This window comes from Girardinichthys multiradiatus, chromosome 18 (assembly GCF_021462225.1).
Source record: "Girardinichthys multiradiatus isolate DD_20200921_A chromosome 18, DD_fGirMul_XY1, whole genome shotgun sequence".
NCBI classification, from domain to species: domain Eukaryota; kingdom Metazoa; phylum Chordata; class Actinopteri; order Cyprinodontiformes; family Goodeidae; genus Girardinichthys; species Girardinichthys multiradiatus.
The window spans coordinates 27926636-27949629 of NC_061810.1; the positions used below are offsets into that span (position 1 = coordinate 27926636).

The 22994-nt window shown below is 41.6% G+C and overlaps 2 protein-coding genes and 1 long non-coding RNA gene across 6 annotated transcripts; 2 read left to right on the forward strand and 1 right to left on the reverse strand.

Moving 5' to 3' along the window:
• Positions 1–1010: 1010 nt before the first annotated feature.
• LOC124884413 lies at positions 1011–5579 on the reverse strand. Of its 4 annotated transcripts, none has more exons than XM_047392332.1 (10): positions 5447–5579; positions 5058–5363; positions 4907–4960; positions 4771–4806; positions 4579–4689; positions 4427–4451; positions 4269–4309; positions 4125–4175; positions 3944–4047; positions 1011–2102 (listed from the first exon to the last, which is right to left on the reverse strand). In XM_047392332.1, the coding sequence occupies exons 1-10, from the start codon at positions 5493–5495 to the stop codon at positions 1971–1973; spliced, it is 909 nt and encodes a 302-aa protein (XP_047248288.1). In that variant the 5' UTR covers positions 5496–5579; the 3' UTR covers positions 1011–1970. The 4 variants fall into 4 exon arrangements, with proteins under 4 accessions (XP_047248288.1, XP_047248287.1, XP_047248286.1 ...); XM_047392331.1 differs by having other exon boundaries at positions 4573–4689; XM_047392330.1 differs by having other exon boundaries at positions 4579–4806.
• A 748-nt stretch (positions 5580–6327) lies between these two features.
• LOC124884676 (multiple epidermal growth factor-like domains protein 6) lies at positions 6328–14807 on the forward strand. Its single transcript, XM_047392731.1, has 14 exons — positions 6328–6463; positions 6551–6662; positions 6780–6867; positions 8460–8648; positions 8753–8858; positions 8943–9170; positions 9264–9365; positions 9558–9749; positions 10002–10112; positions 12039–12231; positions 12314–12450; positions 14030–14254; positions 14432–14573; positions 14669–14807. Exons 1-14 carry the CDS (start codon positions 6328–6330, stop codon positions 14805–14807), a joined length of 2100 nt encoding a protein of 699 aa, XP_047248687.1.
• A 5315-nt stretch (positions 14808–20122) lies between these two features.
• On the forward strand, positions 20123–22540 carry LOC124883504. Its single transcript, XR_007042221.1, has 3 exons — positions 20123–20252; positions 20339–20507; positions 20599–22540. It is a non-coding gene; the product is annotated as an uncharacterized LOC124883504 (long non-coding RNA).
• The last annotated feature ends 454 nt before the right edge of the window (positions 22541–22994 follow it).

Sequence of the window (22994 nt, forward strand, 5' to 3'; positions counted from 1 at the left end):
CCACAGATTCTCTATGGGGTTCAGGTCAGGAGAGTTGGCAGGCCAATTGAGCACAGTGATACCATGGTCAGTAAACCATTTACCAGTGGTTTTGGCACTATGAGCAGGTGCCAGGTCATGCTGAAAAATGAAATCTTCATCTCCATAAAGCTTTTCAGCAGATGGAAGCATGAAGTGCTCCAAAATCTCCTGATAACTAGCTGCATTGACCCTGCCCTTGATAAAACACAGTGGACCAACACCAGCAGCTGACACGGCACCCCAGACCATCACTGACTGTGGGTACTTGACACTGGACTTCTGGCATTTTGGCATTTCCTTCTCCCCAGTCTTCCTCCAGACTCTGGCACCTTGATTTCCGAATGACATGCAGAATTTGCTTTCATCCGAAAAAAGTACTTTGGACCACTGAGCAACAGTCCAGTGCTGCTTCTCTGTAGCCCCGGACTGGGGAATGCGGCACCTGTAGCCCATTTCTTGCACACACCTGTGCACGGTGGCTCTGGATGTTTCTACTCCAGACTCAGTCCACTGCTTCCGCAGGTCCCCCATGGTCTGGAATCGGCCCTTCTCCACAATCTTCCTCAGGGTCCGGTCACCTCTTCTCGTTGTGCAGCGTTTTCTGCCACACTTTTTCCTTCCCACAGACTTCCCACTGAGGTGCCTTGATACAGCACTCTGGGAACAGCCTATTCGTTCAGAAATTTCTTTCTGTGTCTTACCCTCTTGCTTGAGGGTGTCAATAGTGGCCTTCTGGACAGCAGTCAGGTCGGCAGTCTTACCCATGATTGGGGTTTTGAGTGATGAACCAGGCTGGGAGTTTTAAAGGCCTCAGGAATCTTTTGCAGGTGTTTAGAGTTAACTCGTTGATTCAGATGATTAGGTTCATAGCTCGTTTAGAGACCCTTTTAATGATATGCTAATTTTGTGAGATAGGAACTTTGGGTTTTCATGAGCTGTATGCCAAAATCATCTGTATTAAGACAATAAAAGACCTGAAATATTTCAGTTAGTGTGCAATGAATCTAAAATATATGAATGTTAAATTTTCATCATTACATTATAGAAAATAATGAACTTTATCACAATATGCTAATTTTTTGAGAAGGACCTGTACAGATAAACCAGAGCAATAAGCCACTGAGTGCTCAAACAGCTGTGTGTAGGCTAATTCATGCCTCCCTGATACAGAATGCAAGTTTTGTGAACCAAATACTGCTTGTATGAAATCTGGGGAAACGCAAACCCAAAATCTATGGGATTTTACACAAATGATTAGGTTATGAGTGTTTTAGGGGGTTAATGCATGTAAAAATTAATCACTTATGAGATCAAGGACAACTTCACAAAGTACTGTGAGCTGTCGTCCTGGATGCTCAACGGTGTCAGTGTTTAAATCTATGAAAAAAAAAAAAAAATTTAAAAACATTGATGGAAAATAAAGTAATTTTTTAACAAAGTGATTCCTAAAGCCAGCAATCACAGTGAATAATCAACTGAAGGATGATCTCTCTCTCAGAGTCCTTAAAGGGTCCTGTTTTCTAAAGGCACTGATGAACAGTCCAGCTGTATCAGATTCAAGACGGAGTTTCTCAGGTTAAATAATTTGTCCCTTTAAAGTGATCCATTTGAAGATAAACTTGATTAGCACTGAAATGTATCAGCTTATAACATTATCACGTACTACTGCTGTCAGAGTCAAAAGCACAAACAAAACAAGAAAACCCTTGTGCTCAGTGGTCCACGATTATACGTAGAGTTATCTATTTGTGTTGCACTGCATTTAAAGGAGCACATAATGGAATATACCTGGACTTGTTAAAAACAACAGTAACAGGAGTGTTTTAAACAAAGTTTAAACAGTAAGTATGTAGATACGTTTCTGAAATGAGACTGGGGAATTTTACCGAGGCACAGAAGGTGTTTCCTGGGCCACGTGCTGCAGTAAAAACAGGCTGAAATATCTATGGTCAGGCATATGTGATAACTGCATACTCAGAGTTGGTGCTCATCTTGCGGCTGACCTCTCTGGGCTGGGGCACATGCAGTCGGTCAGCTGAGCGCGAGGCCTGCAGGTGGCATCTTGATTCATCTCCTCGCCACTGCAGATGAGCCAGAGGAAAACTGATATTTAATAATTAATGATCCTGCACATACAGGTTAATTAAACTGTATATTTAAAAAATATAACCATTTAATAAACACTAGTTAGAATTTACACTGACTTACACCCCTGTTAAATGCCAGAGTTTTGGGATGTAAAAAAATTAAACCATGAAAAGCAGTTAAATGTTTTTCCTCCTTTAATGTGACATACATCCTCTCTAGCTGAAAACAGACAAATATATAAAGTGGTGCAGTTGGTAGCACTGTTGCCTTGCACCAAGAAGGTCCGGGGTTTGATTTGCATCCTGGGGTCTTTGTAAATTTCATGGGTTCTCACTAGGCACTACGGCTTCCTCCCACTGTCCAAAAACATTACTGTTAGGTCAATTGGTCTTTCTAAATTGTACTTAGGGATGTGTGTGAGCATGGTTGTTTGTCCTATGTGTCTCTGTGTTACCCTGTGATGGACTGGAAACCTGTTCAGGGTGTACCCAGCCTCTCACCCAATGACCGCTGGAGATAGGCACTACCCCGGCCACGATAATTGTATAGACAATGGATGGATAGAAAATATATAAAATAAAAACTGCAATGACTTGGTTGCATAAGTGTCTTTTTTGGTAGAATTCTATGAGCATACTGCATCTTGACTGTAAGATTTGCTCACTCTAATTCTCAAAGGTTCCCCAGATTTATCAGACTGAAAGGGCATCTCTTGTCCACAGTCCTCTTTAGATGAGTCCGAAGATTTTCTGTCAGGTGTAGTTCTGGATTTGGATAGGCTATTCCAAAACTTTACGTTTCTCTTGTTGTAGCCATTCTTTTGTTAATTTGCATGTTTGCTTGGATTTACTAAAATGGAGAAAAGTATTCATGTGTGTTTGGTTTGAGAGATTCCTTTCTCATTTCCTATAAAACTTCTCTGTTGACTAAAAATAGTTTTAAATCTAGATCTGACAGAGGTATGAATACTTTCGGGCTTAATTGTAATTGAGGTTAAGTGTGTACCCAGACAGATTAAATGCTGAAATTGGATCAAAAAGGTGAGCACATTTATGCAACTAGGTTTTCGCCCTTTTTTTATTTATTTATTTTTCCCCCTATTTTTTTGTTGTGTTTCCCAATTGAATTGTACAGAGTTTATTTCATGTTAAAGTAGTTAAATGTTTTGATTATTCTGATAAATGTTTTACATCATATCTGGTAGTTTGACACTTTTGAGATCCGCTGTATTTAAGTCATGCTGGAAAGCCATTCAGTAACAAATTGCCTACTGTTCTCAGGTTTAGCAAAACCTAAAATGACAGAAGTGTTGGTTAATTTTGCTGATCTGTGATGAAAAGGGTTGTGTTTTAAAGCTCATAACCAAAGCAACATGCATACAACCTAAAACATAACTATTGCTTAACAATACATGCAAGTTTCTGAGCGACTTCTGCTGCCATCCAAAAAATGTCTTTATTTCTGAAATGTGCTAATGTTTCAAAATGAAAATACATGAAAGGAAACATTGCTTTTTAAATGTCTAACATGCACATAAGAAAATTAAAGTGGATACAAACAAAAGCAGCAAAGTCTCTCATATAATCTTGTAATGGTTCTAGATAATGATGTACCTAATATAACTAGATATAACAAACCTGATATAACAAACTCCTGTAATAAATAAATGGAACTATGCTTATTTCTGCAATATTCTGCCTATTCATCGAATGTGTACAGAATGTATAAACCAAAAAGCTAAAAGATTCTTGGTAAACCATCCTGTGCAAAACAAGATGAGGATGGAATTATACATGAATTATTACTTTTGGGCTTTTCTCTCTTTGTGTCTCACCTCTCCTGTTCCTAAGTAGCCAACCTGAGTGAGCTCTGGTGTACTGACCCCTCGGACGGTGATCATTATATCCGCATATGGAACCTCAGTGTCCCCCTCATTTTCTGGGTCAAGCAGAACAACACATTTCAGTCATCATAATGACACATGTGATTCTGATGGTTCTGAGTGTTCATCTTACCAGGCGGAGGAATCCGTAAGATTATTTTCTCACTTTGTGTTGATAGCATCCCTGTGTAGAGAATATGCAAATACGTTTTTTTTTTTTTTTTTTGCACAGTTCTTTATTTATTTTCATTATTTATCTTATATTTCAATGTTTCACCTTTTACTGGTTGGAGGGCAGCATTTGGGGGTTGGTGTGAACTGGAAAGGTTAAAAATAATGCTAATTTATAAAGTCTAATAAAGAGATATGCATAACATAGATCTTACAGTTTTTCACGCAGAGATTTAAATAAAGATGAGATCAGATTGTACTCACTATGACCTGGACACAACCCGCTCCCCTAGAATGAGAAGCCTTTTTGTTAAAATACATCAAGGATACAAATTGGTACATTTTTCTCGCTTTCATCTTTACACATATTTTTGCAAGTGTGTTCTAAGAGGATACTACATTGTAATCACCTTTACCATTCCAGATGTGCCTGTTGCGGTTTATGCATAAGAAGACTGCCAAAACTGCAAGAACCGTGGCCACTGTGATGGTTGCCGCTGCCAAGACCTTCATTCCGTTAAATTCTCCTGTTAACATGAAAACAGATCCAATATGACTGATTGAAGTTCCTAAAAACAATTTTTGGAATTTACAATTTGCTGCCTCACCTCCATTTGAAGTCCCATGTTCAGCAGGAAGCGATGCTAATATAATTAAGATCATTGTATTAAAAAATGATTGATCAATAAAACAAATGTTGCAACTGTGGATTATTTTATATCAGACATCAAAAATGTTTCTCACTATTTTTGAGATCAATATTGGGATTTCTTGTCCAGTTCGGGACAGTGTCTCGAGCTGTAAAAACAAAACAAAAATGGATTTTCTCCTTGTTTTTTCACAAAACTTATATATATATATATATATATATATATCAACATATAAAGTTGCATACCTTGAAGTCGAAGGAAAATGATGCGCACAGTTTGTTTTGTAAGTTTAGGGTCATCTATAGCTTCTGTGTAGCAGCTGTAGTTCTTTCCTATATGTTGAGTAGAAATATTTGATAGGCAGATGGACACAGTGCAAAAGCTGCCATTTCCTGGTGTTGTGTTGCAATCAGATATATCAGACTCTGTCCTCCAGGAGCCACGGGTAAATCCAGACGAGCAGTTATAGGTGCAGTTCAACACTAGACTGTCCCCCCATTTTACCACTTTATAATCTATGAGTGCCTTTGTGTTTGCAGAACTCACATGCCCTGTTAAGAAAGGATAATTTAGTTACCTTACAAAAAAGGAAGTTATGTTACCATGAAGGTGAAACATTGAGTTGATTTTTTACCTTTTGGCACCCAAAGGAAGAATACGATGAAATGGACTGAGATCCTCATTACTTCTCCTTATTTCTTATCTCTTTGCTCCTTATATTCAAGCTATGAAATACCTTGTGCTCTTGCAGTCTGGTGTTGCTTGCACCTGCATATACCCACATATATGTTCATCCTCTTGAGTTTGGGTACAGGAAGTGGTATTCAAAAGGATTCAGGGGTGTCTAAAGATAATGCACAACGTTCCATTCATTGCAGCTGACTTCCTGCATAGAAAGGTTCTGTTGAAAAACTAAAAGGGCAAATGTGTCATGGAACATGATGATGCAGTGCTAAAGGTTTTGTTGTTTTTTTTAGGGTATTTTTGCATTAATACCATTCATGTTCAAGCAGTTCACATGTGGCTTAGGAAAGGCCTTAGCGCTTACTAGTGCAGGAAGTTTGAGGGTGTCACTTGTTCTTGCAACTTTGTCTGCTCAAGCGACGGATGGATATTATTAAAATAATTTATCTTGCAGTTATTGCCCCGGGAAAACAAAATGTCTCTACTTTTCATCCACTAATTCCAAGAAAATATCTGATTTGATATCTATTAAAAAGTCCTTCTATGTCTTAAATCGCCTACTTACAGTGAATGACAGCTCCTGGGTAACATAAATAATTTGCTGTGATCCACTAACAGAAACAATAGGCTACCTTTTGCGCTTGCTCATGCATAATGAAAGTCTCAGATACAGTTACAGAACCTAATTGCACATCACTGTCAGCTTGAGTCACCTCCTGGGAATCACATTTCGTGCTCATTTCACTTTCAGGCAAACAGGCTTCTTGCTTTTTTTTTTTGGCTGTAAACAGTTTTCCATGTAGGATTAGAACAACAAGGTGTGCTCTGAAAATGGAGAAAAACCGTAACATGCTGATGTACAGGATTAGAGATCCAGATGTAATGTGCTTGTGGAGGGCAATGTATTTGCTATGTGTTTCAGCCTCTGGGACTTTTACGCTGCTTATGCAGCCTGGAGATGCTTTAGGTAAGAAAAACAACCTTCATGCTTTTATTATTTCCTAAAGTGCATTTAATGACTGAATTTTACATCCTTTCTGATGTTACTGAGAAGTCCCAGAGGGGAGTGGAGATCTTATTCTCAGTGAAGAAGTAGATTTTGGTGTGTGTCCAGAAGGAAGGTACTTCACCCAGCAGCTTTGTTTGGATTGTCCTTCTGGTCATTTGTAAGTCATCAACCATATTTGAAACAGTGGGACTGGATTTTTTTTTTTTTTCATATGGAACAACGAAAATGAATAATTGATGCTGTTTTGCCTACTTAAACATGTTCTGCTCTATAGCTGCGCTGGAAAAGTATCTGCACCTAATCGATGTCCAGCAGGAACATTCAACCTCTACACGGGGAAAAGCAGCATCAGTGACTGTAAGGTAAAACACCTATTCACATGCCTTTGATTGCTTAACTCCAATAGGACTGATTTACATTCAAAGGGCTCTTTTTCAACTGTTTCACCTGCCATAGCATAAAATAAATATAATCAAAGAAAAGCTTTTTCCAAGCATCTTAACATTAAAATGTTACAGTGCTTTCAAAAGTACTCCTTCACCTGTTCCTCCTCCTTCACTTTACAATCACACATTCCAATGTAATTCTTTGGGATTTAATGTAAAATGTTGCGACCAAAAAAAGTAGTGCATAATTGTAGAGTGGAAGGAAAATTATAAATGGTTTTCAAATCTGAAATGTAGGGTGTGCATTTGAGTTCATGGCTAGCCCCTTTTTTTGATACCCCTAAATAAAATCCAGTGCAACAGGCTGCAACTTGTCACCTACTTGGTTAACAGTCCAAACGGTTAAACTTTAGCCCAGTATAAATAGACCAGTATAGTGTTCTCCCCTAAATTTGTTAAGAGAACATCATGTAATAAACTTGAAATATTTACGCATTATTTTAATTAAAAAGAAATAAAGTGGTTATCCTTCCAGAGCCATTGTTTTGTCTGGTATGAGTCCGTTGCAGTTGCAGATGGCTATCATATAAGCAGAACAATACAACAACTGTTTGGAATATCAGTAAAAAAACATTCATTATTTGAGAGATTAGCTTGTTGTTTGGGGAAAGGTGCTTTATTTTGGCTAAATGATGAAATTCAACGAGTTAACTTCAGTGAGCAGAAAACCAAAAGTCTTTGGAGATGACAAACCAAATTCCAAGTGCTACTTTTGTTAGAAGGCATTGGTGAACAAACAAGGTCATGAAGACCAAGGAACACACCAGACAGGTCAGGACTAAAATTTTGAATAATTGCAAAGCAGAGTTAGATTATAAATCAATATCCCAAGGTGTGAACATCTCACAGAGATGAAAATGAAGATTAAGGGACAACTGCAAACCTATCAAACTGAGAGGCTGGGCTAGGATAGCATTATTCAGAGAAGCATTTAAGATTATTGGCTGGTTTTCCAAAGTGTTATGTATAGCAAAAAACTGCACATTATTCATAGCGTGAAACATGGTGGCAGCTTCATGTTGTGGAGATGCTTTTCTTTAGTAGGGACAGAGAAGGTCAGGGTTAATGGCAAGTTAGATGAAACCAAATACAGGGCACTGAATGAAGAAAAACTGTTAAGAAGCTGCAAAAGACTCAAGATTGAGGCGATGATTCTCCTTTCAACCGGGCAACTATCCTAAACATGCAGCCAGAGGTACAATAGAATGGTTTAGATCAAAGCATGTTGATGGTCCAGAACTAAATTCGACTGGAAAAATTTGTGGCACAACTTGGAAACTGCTCGTCATAGATCCTCCCTATCTATTCTAAGTTTAAGCTATTTTGTTCAGAAGAATTGGCAAACATTTCAGTCTTCAGGTGTGCAAAGCTGCTAAAAACATACCCCCAAAAAGGTGGTTGTACAATGTTTTGACTCAGTAAACTGAATACATTTTACTTCACAGATTCATATTTGTATAAACTGGGTATCTTTATATGTGCTCATTGCTGGTTGCTTCATGTTGCAGCCCTGTTTTCCAGGCCTGATCAGTTCAGAGGACAGAGTGGATTGTCGGCTGTGTCCTGCAGGCTTTTCATGTGACGCGGCCAATGGAACACTTTATTTATGCCCAGCAGGACAACATTCACCTGAAGGGGTCCTGCAGTGTCTGACCTGCCCTTTTGATTCTGTTTGCACATTTGGGCTTCCTTATAAGGTCACCATCAACCATTAAAGACGTGCAAATAATAGAGAATGTTTACAGTATGCTGCAGAAAGAGAAAATTTACCTGTTTTCTAAAGTTTTTTATGTGCTCACAGTGTGAACCTGGAAAGGAGCCCAACCTGGATCACACTGAATGTATTCACTGTTTCCCAGGTTTTTACTCTACTGTTTGTACTGCTCATTGTCTGCAGTGTCCAGCAGGTAGTGCTTCTATAAAATATTACTTCTCTCTCTATGCTGTGTCTTTTAAATTTGATAGTTAAATGTGCCTTTTGGCTGCTGTAGGAAGTTACTGTCCAGACAGTGGGATGGCACAACCACTCCCCTGTCCTCCTGGTTGGTCCTCCATCCCTGGACAGACTTCCTGCCTTAGCTGTAATGATACCCCCTTGCTGTGTGGGGGAGCTGTGGCACCCCGTTGGAACCAGTCTGTCCACAGATCAGGTCAACCCAACTCCTGTAGATCAGGAACCTACAAACCTGCAAAGGAAGATTGCATTGTATGTCCAAAAGGTTAGTGTTAATAATGGAATACATTTTTTTAGCAGGGTTTTTGCTCCTGAAGGAAACCAAACATGTGTTGATTGTTGTTTATCTGTTTGTTAGGTCATTATTGTGTGGGAGGTATGGCTGTACCTTGTCCTGCAGGGACTTATGGTCCTAAAGAAGGTCTGCAGAGAATGACAGACTGTGCAATCTGCCCTGCTGGTATAGCAAGCATTCTAAATGGTTTTAAGTCCAAAGCTTTGCAGAAAAACTGTGGGCTTGAAACGTTCTAACTCATTTGCCTTTCTTCAAGCTATAAAAGCTAAATGTTTTCCATCTTCAGATACATCATCTTACCAAACAGGTCGCGTCCTTTACAAAATGTTCTTCTCATCTATAAATACTTTTCTCAAGGGTTTTACTGTCTGGAAGGGAGCTCACAGAGACCCACCTCCCAGTTCATGTGCCCACAGGGCTATTACTGTGAAGAGGGCACCGCCACCCCTCATGGGTCACCTTGTCCTGCTGGTACATCAGGGGAACAACTGGGTCAGACAAGTAGGGCAGCCTGCAAAAGATGCAAAGAGGGACGCTTCTGTCCTGCAGGTTAGCCATTGTTCTGATAAAACTCACTTCACTGGAGCAACAGACACGGAAATACAAATAAAACATGTCCCAGAAAGTGAATGCATGCTTGGTTTAAGAAGAAAAAAGAAAAAAAACATTGATAAAATATTGCAGCAATGGGTGATGTGACCAGAGTTCCTTATTTATAATGCACAGTACCTGCAAAAGATTTCCTTAATATTGAACACAGTCTTTTCAGATGTTTAATTCTCTGTGTTTTACATTAAACAGGCTCCTCAGGTCCTGGTCTGCCCTGTGCTAGAGGACGGTTCTGCCCAGCTGGCACATTGAAGGAAGTGACTTGTCCATCAGGCACCTTCACCCCTCACCAAGGAGCAATAAGTGAGTTCTCTTTCAGTCAGAAGTGCACATACAATAAGATTGTCATACTGATTTTGAGCATTTGATAATTTATTCAAACTGTACTTGTCCACAGTGGATAGTAGACAAGAAACAACTTCAGGGATTTTTTGAAACAAGAAATGCATGCTGAAGTTTAAATTTACTGTGGATTTTCTCCAAACCCCACAGTGTTAATATTATTCATACAGGTTAAAATATTTTCTCAAACCTTCCTTAATATTTGCACATGAATCCTCAACAACGTTTGCAGTAGCCACATGTTTGTTGTGGCCATCAACGTGGTCCTGGTTTGATATTTATCCGCTGTTCTTAACAAGACTGAACGACTTCATTCAAACTGGTTGGTTTAATGTTATGAACCCGGCTTTTAAGGACTAAAGAATTCTAAGAGCCGAAGGTCTTGGCCTTTTGGCAAGCTTTATCTGTTTTACCTGTGGCTGTATCTGTTCCAAAACCAATCTTGATGTGTGCTTGGGATCGTGACGCCATCGGGTTCAACTCTGTAGCTATTGATTTACGGTGAAGTTAAGGAATTTTGGAGGCAATCCTTCATTGTTTCATCCACATTGTGCAGTGCTCCACTACTACTGACAGCAAAACATACCCTCAGCATAAAAGCTATGTAACTATGTACCATCATATTTGACATTTGGTACAGTGTTCATCAGTCTGAAGCCCTATCTTGACTCTTAGAAATATTATTTCTGTCATTGTAGTGATAAACCTTCATTTGTATCCTGTCTAACCATTACACTTATTTCTAGAATATATTTGGCTTGTACGTGTGGGCAGCTGCCAATTTCAGTTGAGCTTTAAAGCCTCTTTCGTGGTCTGCACACCCTCAGCCCATTTTGATGTTAAGCTCACTTCACCGTGTATAAGGACACCTCCAGCAACTTCTTGTTTATATAGGCTTGAGTACAGAAGGTTCTTGGTATGTTCCTGAACATCCCAACTAATTTCCTTTAATCTTCAGGTGACAGTTTGGCTCAGCTGGTTGATACCTGGACACATTCAGGTGTTCCATCAGGACAGTGATCCCAAACACACCTCAAAGTTGGTTATGGAATTGATAAAGAAACTTCTGGAATGACCCTGACCTCTATCTTGTTGACAATTCATGGACTATACTTAAAAGCCAGATCTGTGCCAGGAAACCAACACATTTAAAGGATCCCAACCAAAGCAGAGTGGATATAATATCCAACTAAATTAAATTGCTATAAAACAGGTGTGGTCAAGGTGCATCTGGTGGGGGTATATGTATAGATTTCAGCCAATAGTTGTTCTTAACAATAATAGAAGTTGTGTTCTGTTAAATCATTCCACTCTAGAACAAAAAGGTTCAAGTAAAATCACTAATGGCCCCAAATGTACTCATGATGAGTGTAGGGTAACATCTGACCAGAACTGTATTTACACACATACATACAAATACTTATTCTTGTTGTAAATTACAAAAAGCACTGACAAACATTGAGTGTAAATTAAAAACTACTTGCATTGTTGTTTGGTTTTTAGAAAATATGATGTCTAATTTTTGCATGCATTTCATATAATTTAATCTTTACTTTCATGTTCTACATTTTTGCAAACAATAATTAAAATACTATTTTACTATTTCAATCTATTCATCAGGTAAAAAGTTCACTTATTGCATTGTTTACCGAGTTGCTCTTGGTTCCCACGAGGAGCCATAATATCCAGGTGAGAATAAATGTTAAAGGGGTCAAATGGAAACAAACTAACTAAAAACAAAAAAAAGCTGTAGTAGTGAGTCAGTTACTGAGAAAATGATGGATGAAAAAAAAAAAAACTCACAACCAAACATGTTAATGGAGGTTTATGTATCTCAGTAGAGAAGCTACAGACCAACAGTGATTTCATTCTAACCTCTTCCTCTAGGTGTAAAGGATTGTCTCAAATGTCCGGCTGGTTTCTTCTGTCCAGAGGGGACAAGTGACCCAGTGCCCTGTCCACCAGGGTCCTTTAACCCCTTAGAGGGGCAGGATGAGGTGGCTGATTGCAGAGAATGCTATGCGGGAAAGGCCTGCACACAGATAGCACTAAGGGCCCCTGATGTAGACTGCATGCCTGGGTAAACAACCTGTTCAGAAACAACAAAATCTTTTTTCTTTTTTTTTTTGTCAAGTGTGCTTCTAAGGGAATTGTCTCCATAGGTTTGTGTGTCCTCCTGGTTCATCAAAACCCAATGCACCAGTCAACGCCTGCCCACCGGGAACGTTTAGCAATCGTATCAACCTTACAGACCGCTCACACTGTCAGCTGTGTCCAGCACAATACGCCTGTCTACGAGGTTACATTTTCTGTATCTGTGTAGATGCTTTTTAAAAGGACCTACATCAGAAAAAAGTAGAAAATATTGTTATGCATTCCTTACAGAGATAGGTGATGTCTCACTCTTATTTAAGTGCCTTGCAAAAGTATTCATGCCACTTGATATTTTCCACTTTTGTGATAGATGTGATAGATGAACACAAAGATGTGCCTACATGTAAAGTGGAAGAAACGTGATTTAAAAATGTTTTCAAACGGAAAAGTGTGGCCTTCTCCTATATTCAGCCTTTTTTACTCGGATGCTCCTAAATGAAATCTGTCGAAGCCAATTAACTTCAGAAGGTAGCCAATTGGGAAAACAATTCAACCTGTGGGTAATTTGATCTCAATATAAATCAAATTGTTTAGTAAAGAACTCAGATGTTTGTTGGAGAACATTAGTAAACAAACAACATTATGGAGAACAAAGAACACATCAAACAGGGAGAAAGTTGTTAAGTGTAAACCAGTGTTAGGGTATAGAACAATATCCCAATTGTGGATCAGAGCACTGTTGAATCCATCATCTGAAAATGGAGATGGCACCACTGCAAACCTACCAAGACAATCCTGTCCATCTGAAGTGACAAACCAGGCAAGGAGACCCTACTTCTAAAGCAGTCAAGAGGCCTATGGTAACTCTTGCGGAGCTGCAGAAATCCACAACTCAGATGGAAGAGTCCATCAACACCACAACTACTGTATTAGTTGTACTCTTCAGAAATCCAGAATGCCACAAGTTATGAAGGGGACATAGCAAACATGTGGAAATAATGTACCTAGGCTAGATGAGACAAACAAAATTACGTTTTTGTACCAAATACAAAAGAGTGTGTGGTGGAAAACGTCTAAGCAGCACATTACCTTGAGCACCATGTTGAAACATGGTGTTGGCAGCATGCTGTAGGGATGCTTCAGGAGGTACAGAAAAACTGTTCGGAGTTGATTGGAAGGTAAGTGGAACTCAAAAACACTACTCGAAGAAAAACTGTTGGACGTTGCAACAGACTTGAGACGTGAGGAGGTTCGCCTTGCAGCCAGAAAACAACTCCAAACATAGATACAACTAGAACTACAATCTGGTCTGATCCGAGCATCTTGTGTTGAAAAGGTCCAGTCAAAGTCCAGGCCTAAATATTTAGCAAGACTTGAAAATTGCTGTTCACAGATGCTCTCTATTCACCTGTTGAGAAAAATTAGCAAACATTTCAGTATCTAGAGGTACAAAGATGGTAGACATTCACCAAAAGACATGCTGCTGTGATTGCAGGATTTTTGTAAAAATGTTCAAAACCATGTATCATGTTCCTTACACTTCCCATGCACTTTATGCACTATTATGTGTTGTTTTAAAACATAAAATTCCAATTCCATAAAACATATACAGGTAAGTAGTTGTAATACAACAAATTCTGAGAAAGTTTAAGAGGTATGAATACTATCGCACTACATCAATTTCTAAGGATTTTATGGGCATTTCTAATCATCTTTCCTGCATACCAATACATTTTGTTACTACATTTACTTACTGTATTGGTGTATCATTTCTGCCTTATCAGGAACAGGTGGTATCCAAAGACCGCCGGTTCTTTGTTTTGCTGGCCATTATTGCCCCCCTGGAACGATGTTTCCAACCCAGTACAAGTGTCCTGTGGGGACATTGAGCAGTCAGAGTGGACTGGAGGCTGAAACAGAGTGCCAGCTATGCCCTCGAGGTTGGTACTGCTTGGCTGGGTCTGCAACTCCAGCAGGCCGATGCAACTCTGGACACTACTGTCCTGAAGGTAAACACAACAAGATGAAGGCACATGCAATAAAGTAATGTTTTACACAGCTGTATGTACAGGACAAACTCACAGAATTGTCTTTTAACTGTCTTTGCAACTTTTGGAATCGTTTCACTTGTGCTGTAATCATTAATCATTCATTTGAATATACTTATGGTGATGTTGCCTTCTCAGGGACAGCATATGGCACCCAGTATCCTTGCCCCGCAGGCACCTACAGCATTCAAATGGGCAACAGATACAGAGAGGACTGTTTGATTTGTCCTGAAGGTTCTTTCTGTCAGCTGGGAACCTCCAAACCCTCACCTTGCCCTCCGTACGTAAGCAGAATATCAGAAAGAAGACATGTGACTGAAGAAGAGAATGAAGCACCTATGATTCAGTAAATCATGTTCGCACTGTCTGTCTCAGCTCTTCGTTTCGCCACCTGAAAGGAGGTCGAAAGCTGGAGGACTGCTCTCCTTGCCCTGCTGGCTATTTTTGCCCCTACTCAGCCACTATAAACCCCAGAGTCTGCGGAGCTGGCAGCTACTCTGTAAGACTCCATTAAACAAAATCCTGTGTAACTGGGCAACTGACAGCTCCACTGAAAACCAGCACCGGTGTATTCCCATCATTCTAGAAACGGTTTTGATTGTCCTATTTTTAGATTACATTTGCCACCCACATGCAATCATCCTATATTACTCACCTACTGTGTACATCTGTAAATGTCAGCAGGACAGATAGTATAGTGCTTTTGTTATAATATATCATCTTTTTCTTAATTTGAGGTAGTCTTTATGTTCCAACATTTTTTCTCTCAAGTTATCAGTGTGCATTTTGCTGTCTCCCACCTACATACCAGTTTATATCTTTAACTTCAACTCCCTGAATGTTTCTTCTTATTCTCCTGTGTGTAGGACGAGGGCTCTGCGGAGTGCTCTCCATGCCTACAGGGGCACTACTGCAGTAATGATACCACCAGCAAGGAGGCCATGCTGAGTGTCATGGTGTGCCCACCTGGTTTCCTCTGCTCGCAGGGTTTGGCCAGAGACCCTCAGAGATCAGCCACGCTCTGCCCTCGAGGTTTCTACTGCCCTGGAGGAGGCATTGTGAGTCTTGGAGCGGGTAATATGGGTAAATTAAATAACTGTAGTGAATATAAAAAAGTACCAGAACTAGAACTTTTATTAACATGTCTACAAATGTAAATGCACAGGATCCCAACCCCATTCCGTGCCCTAATGGGACATACAGTGCATCTCCTGGTCTCCGTATTGCATCCCAGTGTGTCCAGTGTCCTGAGGGGAAGTATTGTTACACAGAGCGGCCTCAGGAGCAGCCTATCACAAGGCCTGTAAGGAAAAAAACTGTGTTTAAGATGAAAAATAGTAACCACTTTACAACCGAAAATATTAATCAGGATAAATTTGTTGGCTGTACTGGTAAAGATGTGTAAAAAAAAAAGGCCTAATAGTAATTTATTATATGATTGCAAAATCTTACACGGAAAAAATGGAAAAATCAAATCTTTAATTTTGAGAATATTCATTCATTTATTTATTTGTTAGGGGAAAAAACTATTTGGTGAAAAAAAAATTTACTCGTACTCGCCGTCTTCCGCTTATCCGGGACCGGGTCGCAGGGGCAGCAGATTCAGCAGAGACGCCCAGACGTCCCTCTCCCCAGACACCTCTTCCAGCTCCTCCAGGTGGAGCCCAAGGCGATCCCAGGCCAGCCGAGAGACATAGTCCCTCCAGCGTGTCCTGGGTCATCCCCTGGGACGTGCCTAGAACACCTCCCAAGGAAGGCGTCCAGGAGGCATCCAGTATAGATGCCCGAGCCACCATAACTGGCTCCTCTCGATGTGGAGGAGCAGCGGCTCTACTCCGAGCCCCTCCCGGATGGCCGAGCTCCTCACCCTATCTCTAAGGGAGTGCCCGGCCACCCTACGGAGGAAGCTCATTTCAGCCGCTTGTATCCGAGATCTCGTTCTTTCGGTCATGACCCAAAGTTCATGGCCATAGGTGAGGGTAGGAACGTAGACCGACCGGTAAATCGAGAGCTTGGCTTTTTGGCTCAGCTCTCTCTTCACCACAACGGACCGGCACAGTGCCCCCATTACTGTGGCAGCTGCACCAATCCGTCTGTCGATCTCCCGCTCCATTCTTCCCTCACTCGTGAACAAGACCCCAAGATACTTAAACTCCTCCACTTGAGGCAGGAACTTCCCTCCAACCTGAAGAGGACAAGCCACCCTTTTCCGGTCGAGTACCATGGCCTCTGACTTGGAGGAGCTGATCTTCATCCCAGCCACTTCACACTCGGCTGCGAACCGCCACAGCACATGCTGTAGGTCTTGGCTAGATGGGGCCAGCAGGACCACGTCATCTGCAAAAATAAGAGACGAAATCCACTGGTCCCCAAACCAGACGCCCTCCGACCCATGGCTGCACCTAGAAATCCTGTCCATAAAAGTTATGAACAGGACCGGTAACAAAGAGCAGCCCTGCCGGAGTCCAACATGCACTGGGAACAGGTCCGACTTAGTGCCGGCAACGCGGACCAAACTCCTGCTCCGCTCGTACAGGGGCCGGATGGCCCCTAATAAAGGGCCCCCGATTCCATACTGCTGGAGCACCCCCCACAGGGCATCACGAGGGACACAGTCGAATGCTTTCTCCAGGTCCACAAAACACATGTGAACCGGTTGGGCAAACTCCCATGAACCCTCGAGCCCCCTGTAGAGGGTATAGAGCTGGTCAAAAACCACACTGCTCCTCCTGAAGCCGAGGTTCGACTATCGGCTGGACTTTCCTCTCCAATACCCTGGCGTAGGCCTTACCAGGGAGGCTGAGGAGTGTGATCCCCCTGTAGTTGGAACGCACCCTCCGATCCCCCTTCTTACGAAGGGGGACCACCACCCCAGTCTGCCAGTCCAGAGGCACTGTCCCCGACCGCCACGCAATGTTGAAGAGGCATGTCAACCATGACAGCCCTACAACATCCAGAGATTTGAGGTACTCAGGGCGGATCTCATCCACCCCCGAAGCCTTGCCACCGCGGAGCTTTTTAACCACCTCGGTGACTTCAGCCTGGGTGATGAAGGAGTACAACCCCGAGTCCCCAGCCTCTGTTTCCACCAGGGAATGAGTGATGGCAGGATTGAGGAGATCCTCGAAGTACTCCTTCCACCGCCCAATAATGTCCTCAGTCGAGGTCAGCAGCCTCCCACCCCCACTATAAACAGTGTTGGCAAAGCACTGCTTCCCCCTCCTGAGGCGCCGGACGGTTTGCCAGAATCGCTTCGAGGCCAACTGGTAGTCCTTCTCCATGGCCTCACCGAACTCCTCCCAGGCCCGGGTTTTTGCCTCTGCCACAGCCTGGGCCACAGCACGCTTGGCCTCACAGTACCCGTCAGCCGCCTCAGGAGTCCCACAAGCCAACCACTGCCAATAGGACTCCTTCTTCAGCTTGACAGCGTCCCTTACTGCCGGTGTCCACCACCGGGTTCTGGGATTGCCGCCGTGACAGGCACTGCACACCTTAAGGCCGCAGCTACGGGCAGCAGCATCGACAATAGATGCGGAGAACATGGTCCACTCGGACTCTATGTCTCCAACATCTCCCGGGATCTGGTCAAAGCTCTCCCTGAGGTGGGAGTTAAATACATCCCTGGCCAAGGGGTCCGCCAGACGTTCCCAGCAGACCCTCACTATGCGCTTGGGCTTGCCAAGTCTGTCCAGCTTTCTCCTCCTCTAGCGGATCCAACTCACCACCAGGTGGTGATCAGTGGACAGCTCAGCCCTTCTCTTCAACCGAGTGTCCAAATTATGCGGCTGAAGGTCTGATGATACGACAACAAAGTCAATCATTGACCTCCTGCCTAGGGTTTCCTGGTGCCAAGTGCACTGATGGACACAAAGAAGGCCGGGTACTCCGCACTACTGCTCGGCCTGTAGGCCGAGACGATAGTCAGAGACCTCTCCCCAACCCGAAGGCGCAGGGATGCGACCCTCTCATCCACTGGGATAAACCCCAACACGAGATGGCTGAGCTGGAGGGCAACAAGCAAACCCACACCTGCCTGCTGCCTCTCCCCCGTGGGAAAAAAAAAAAATATATATATATATATGTTTTATTCAAAATTACCGCTGGCACATCAGCTAGTAAACCAAACAATCCCTTTCAAATAAATGCAACATACATGGACTTGGCTTTTTAACAAGAACATGAGTTTCTCTAATTGGTAATCCATGACTTTCGTTTCGCTGAGATGTAAATGTGAAACAGCGGCTCATTTCTCTTTGCAAAGTGGGATGAAACAAGGTATAAATATGTGGAAAAGCACACTCTTTCGAATGGAAGAGGATGTATGATGCTGCGGGCCTGTTTTTCTTCAAAAGGCCGCAGAAACCTTGATCTGTTTGGAATAGAGATTTTAAAGAACAATCTTGCCAACTAACAGACAGGGTAGTTCTCCAAAACATCTGGCCAAATCTACACAAAAGTGGTTCAACAGACTCCAAAACTACCATCTTCCAAGGCCATTTCAGTTTCCAGACTTCCTGTAATCCTGTAAAAGATTTGTGGAGTGAAATGAAGAAAGAACAGCGTTAGAGAAAAACCACATCTTTGTCAATTCAGAGCAGTCATTTCCAAACTTTTTGCCACATGCAAAAAGTCATAAAGTTGAAAGTCATAAAGTCGAAAGTACAAATTTTGACATTAAAAATTTGTTTTTTGTGAGTTTTATTTTTTTTTTAACCTGCATAACAGTATGAAACAAAGTTGTCTGATTAATGTAGAAACGGGATCTGTAGATCAAAGCAGATCCAATAATGGGCCTTGCATGATTGCCTTATTAAAAGAAAGATGTACCAATTTCCCAATATGCACCTTTCTTGAATTGTCGTCATGGGCCAGACAGAATCCTTTGGTTGGCTGCAAATTGTCCACAGGCCACCCTTTGGACACCCATCAAGATGAGAACAAATGCACTCCAACTATAAGTTTGATTATTAAAGTTTTTTCAGTGTGAGATGCCACAGCAATTAATTGTGATTTTCTTTTAAGGCCTTTTGCACAGCTTTATCAGCGTTGCCAGTAAATCCATCATGGTTTCTAGCAACTTGCACGCATAAAATAATTTTTATTTTTTTATTTATTAATTTAATGATACATTTTTGTGTATATTCTTATACTTAAGACAGAGCCCTGTCCTGATGGGCACTACTGCCCCATAGGGACTGGACACCCCTACATGTATCCCTGTCAGGTTGGCAGGTTCAGGAACAACATGCTTGGTCATACTGGAGAGGCCTGCATTTTATGTCCATCTAGGCATTTCTGCAACAAACTGGGAACTGATCAGCCTTTACTCTGCCCTCAGGTGGGACCTACTGAGCGTTTATTTCACTCGTATTGTTTATGCTTCTTTGAAGACAAGTTACAGATGCTTAAATTGCTCTCAGATTATATTAAAACTCAATAAACATCAACTATCCTCCCATTCATTACTCATTTCAGGGGTTTTACTGTCCAGATGGCACTTCTACTCCCAAGCCTTGTCCTGAGGGAACCTACAGCTCGCAGTCAGGTCTCAGTGAGCTCTCAGAGTGCACCCCTTGTAGCGGCGGACAGTATTGCACTGGTGTTGGACTGACAGAGCCTTCTGGGAGCTGCAAAAAGCGTTTTTACTGCAGAGTGGGAGCCAAATCTGCAGTAAGATGATGCTATTTCTGTGAAGAAAGCAGTAGTGCTTAAATGTTTTATTGTATATATAGTAGGACACACACTTCAGAGCTTAAGTACCTGAAGTGAATTTTCACCCGTTTTTCTGTGTGCTGTTTATTTATGGCCAGACTCCAGTGGATGGACCAACGGGAGGTTTATGTCCACCTGGAGGTTACTGTCCTCTGGCTTCATCCTCTCCCTTCCCCTGTCCGTCTGGCACTTTCAGCAACAGTTCTGGCCTCAGCAGCCCTGAGGAGTGTGTTAGCTGTCCGCCTGGGTAACTCAACTCATACCGAATCCCCATTTGGGATAGCAAATAGATTATTTTTATTTAAAATCACATCTTCACTCTTCCTATCTCAGATTTTATTGCTTAGGTTCCAACAATAGCTCACCTTCTGGACCTTGTTTTCCTGGTTTCTACTGTACTGGGGGTTCTTCCTCACCGGTTCAGAATGAAGTACAGGAAGGTTTTTATTCCTTGGAGGGAGCAGCAAGGCCAGAGCCCTGTCCTCTAGGCACTTTTCAGCCTGTAGGAAGTAAAACATACATATCTCAATCTAATGCTGCTAATCTGAATTTGTGATACTGCTTAACATGCCTAAAAAACCCCATCTCCACAGGGCCGAGGTGCAGGTTCATGTATGGTGTGTCAGGGAGGAAGGCTGTGCAATCGAACGGGCCTGTGGCAGCCACCATTCTGCCCTACAGGACACTACTGTCCGTCTGGTTCCTCTGCTCCAAGGCCCTGCCCTTTAGTCTGTATCTCCATGTTTTAGTTTGCTGTTCTTCTTGTCTGTAATGTCCCTGCCTTACTGCCTTACTTCAGTTTAGCTACAGAAATATCATTTTCTACAAGTCAGCCATTGACCTAATAATTAGAAATGCTTTTGTGTGAATGAGTGGGGATGGGAACCCTTAATGTCCAAACCAATAGGCTTGATAGGCTTAGAGCCCTAACAAATCTGATCTTCTTACACTTCCAATACCTCTGTAATGCTGTTATATCTAAGGAAAGGAGTAGTTTATTGCTCTATCTAATGCAGTTATGTGATGTAAAGTTTGTCATTGTCATGCTCTGTGCAATAACCTGAAGCCAAATCTTTATTTTACTTAGATTTCTAGAAGCAAAAATTTGTTTTGAATGTGGGTGCATGTCTGGTATCAATATTACTGATTTTACTGTGCTTTTTCATTGTAAATGCAGTTCATGCAGATGATAGTGAATAATCGGATTTTTCAGGGCACTTATTCTGACCAGCTAAGTGGTGGGGATGCAAAGCACTGTCGACCATGTGAGGCAGGTTCATTCTGTGGCAGAGCTGGCCTCTCCAAGCCTCAAGGTCTCTGTGATCCGGGTCACTACTGCACATCAGGAGCCACCACAAGCTCTCCTGTATGTTTTAACAAAAATCTGCAAAAAGATTTTAACACATGCTTTTAAATCACATCATATGGATTGTCTTGGAAAAGTATTCACCCCCCTTGAATTTGTAGATGTCACGTAATTAGTAACTGGAGTCCAGGTGTGTTTAATTTAATTTTAGTGTAAATCAAGCTGTGGCAACATCATGTTGTGGGGACACTTTTCTTCAGCAGGCACTAGGACAGTGGTCAGAGTTGGTGGGAAGATGGATAGGACTAAATACAGGTCAATACAGGAGAGAACCTGTTAAAGGCCTCTAAAGACTTGGGATTGTGTTCACATTCCAGGGCCCCATTTCAGAAAAAGGCATTAGTGAAAACTCAGAGTAAGTTCTGGGGTATGTATGTGCACACCCTGGGTTTTCGGTTTTAAAAAGCCAGCTAGCTGTTACCCCTGTGTCAAGTTATGTGAACCAACCCTGTTCGGTAACGGGGTTTATTGAAATAACCCTTTATTTGGTCTGCTTGTTAGCTGAGATCTGGCACAAGGAAAGTGTCAGAAATGATGTGATCTTTCCTGGAGGAGCCTGAAGACGCTGGAGTGCAAATACTCCCCAGAAATCTCCGCCAGTAGAGGTTGATCACTGATCAGACTGCGAATAGGTGTCTTTTCCGGATTAATATATTTTCGAAGGATACCGTCAAAATACAGTCACATATTTATCATAATAAATTCTCATAATATTTTATTTTAAGCAAGAGGCGCCAGCACTCCCAAAGCCGTCCCCTAGTCCTCTAGTCACAGACACAGAATTCCACAGAATTGCAGGTATCAGTGAAATCAATAACTCAGTCTGTATTTATATATATTTGTTATAATAATTTCTGATTGACCAATCTTTTCCCGAACTAAAGACAGAAGTGAAAATACAGTAGTTTTTAATACTTTGAAAATAAAAAATAATCCACATTCAACTGATGCTCCAACAGTTGGATTTCTTGTTGTGTTTTCTGCAGCTGTATGTTTAGGTCTTAGGGACAGAAAAATATCTCAATTTCAGTTGCATGTCTACACTTTTTCATATTAAGTCATGAGCCAACCTTTAACTTCTTACACATCATTAATTGCATATGCTGCGTATAGCTAGTGAATGATGTGGAATTCATTTGGTAAAGGTTAAACATAACAATAGCTCATAACTGGACCTTACCTGATTTAACTGTATTTTTATATGCTATTGTGATTTGCTGCAATGTCCTTTTTGTGCTCACACACACACACACAAACATACACTTTTTTTTTTTTTACATTAAATGAGTGTAGTGTTAGGATTTAACTATAATTTTCCATTAAATCACACTTATGCATTGACTTTGTCAGCAATTCTCTTCCACGCTAATTCACACTCTTTTGTAACAGCAACAGTATTGCTTTTTTTGTTAAATATGTTTTGATATTCTCAATATGCCATCATTAATATTTCTAATACCCTCTGCGAGAAATACGCACTTCGAGGCTTCTGATTTCCTACTGCTGCTTTGATTAATCGTGTTATTGATCGGGACTTAAGTACTTGCGTTTGTGCTTAACTCAGGGCGAACTTGACTCCGAGTTGAGTGACAAATAGTTAGACCCTGTTCTGAAACCGAAAAC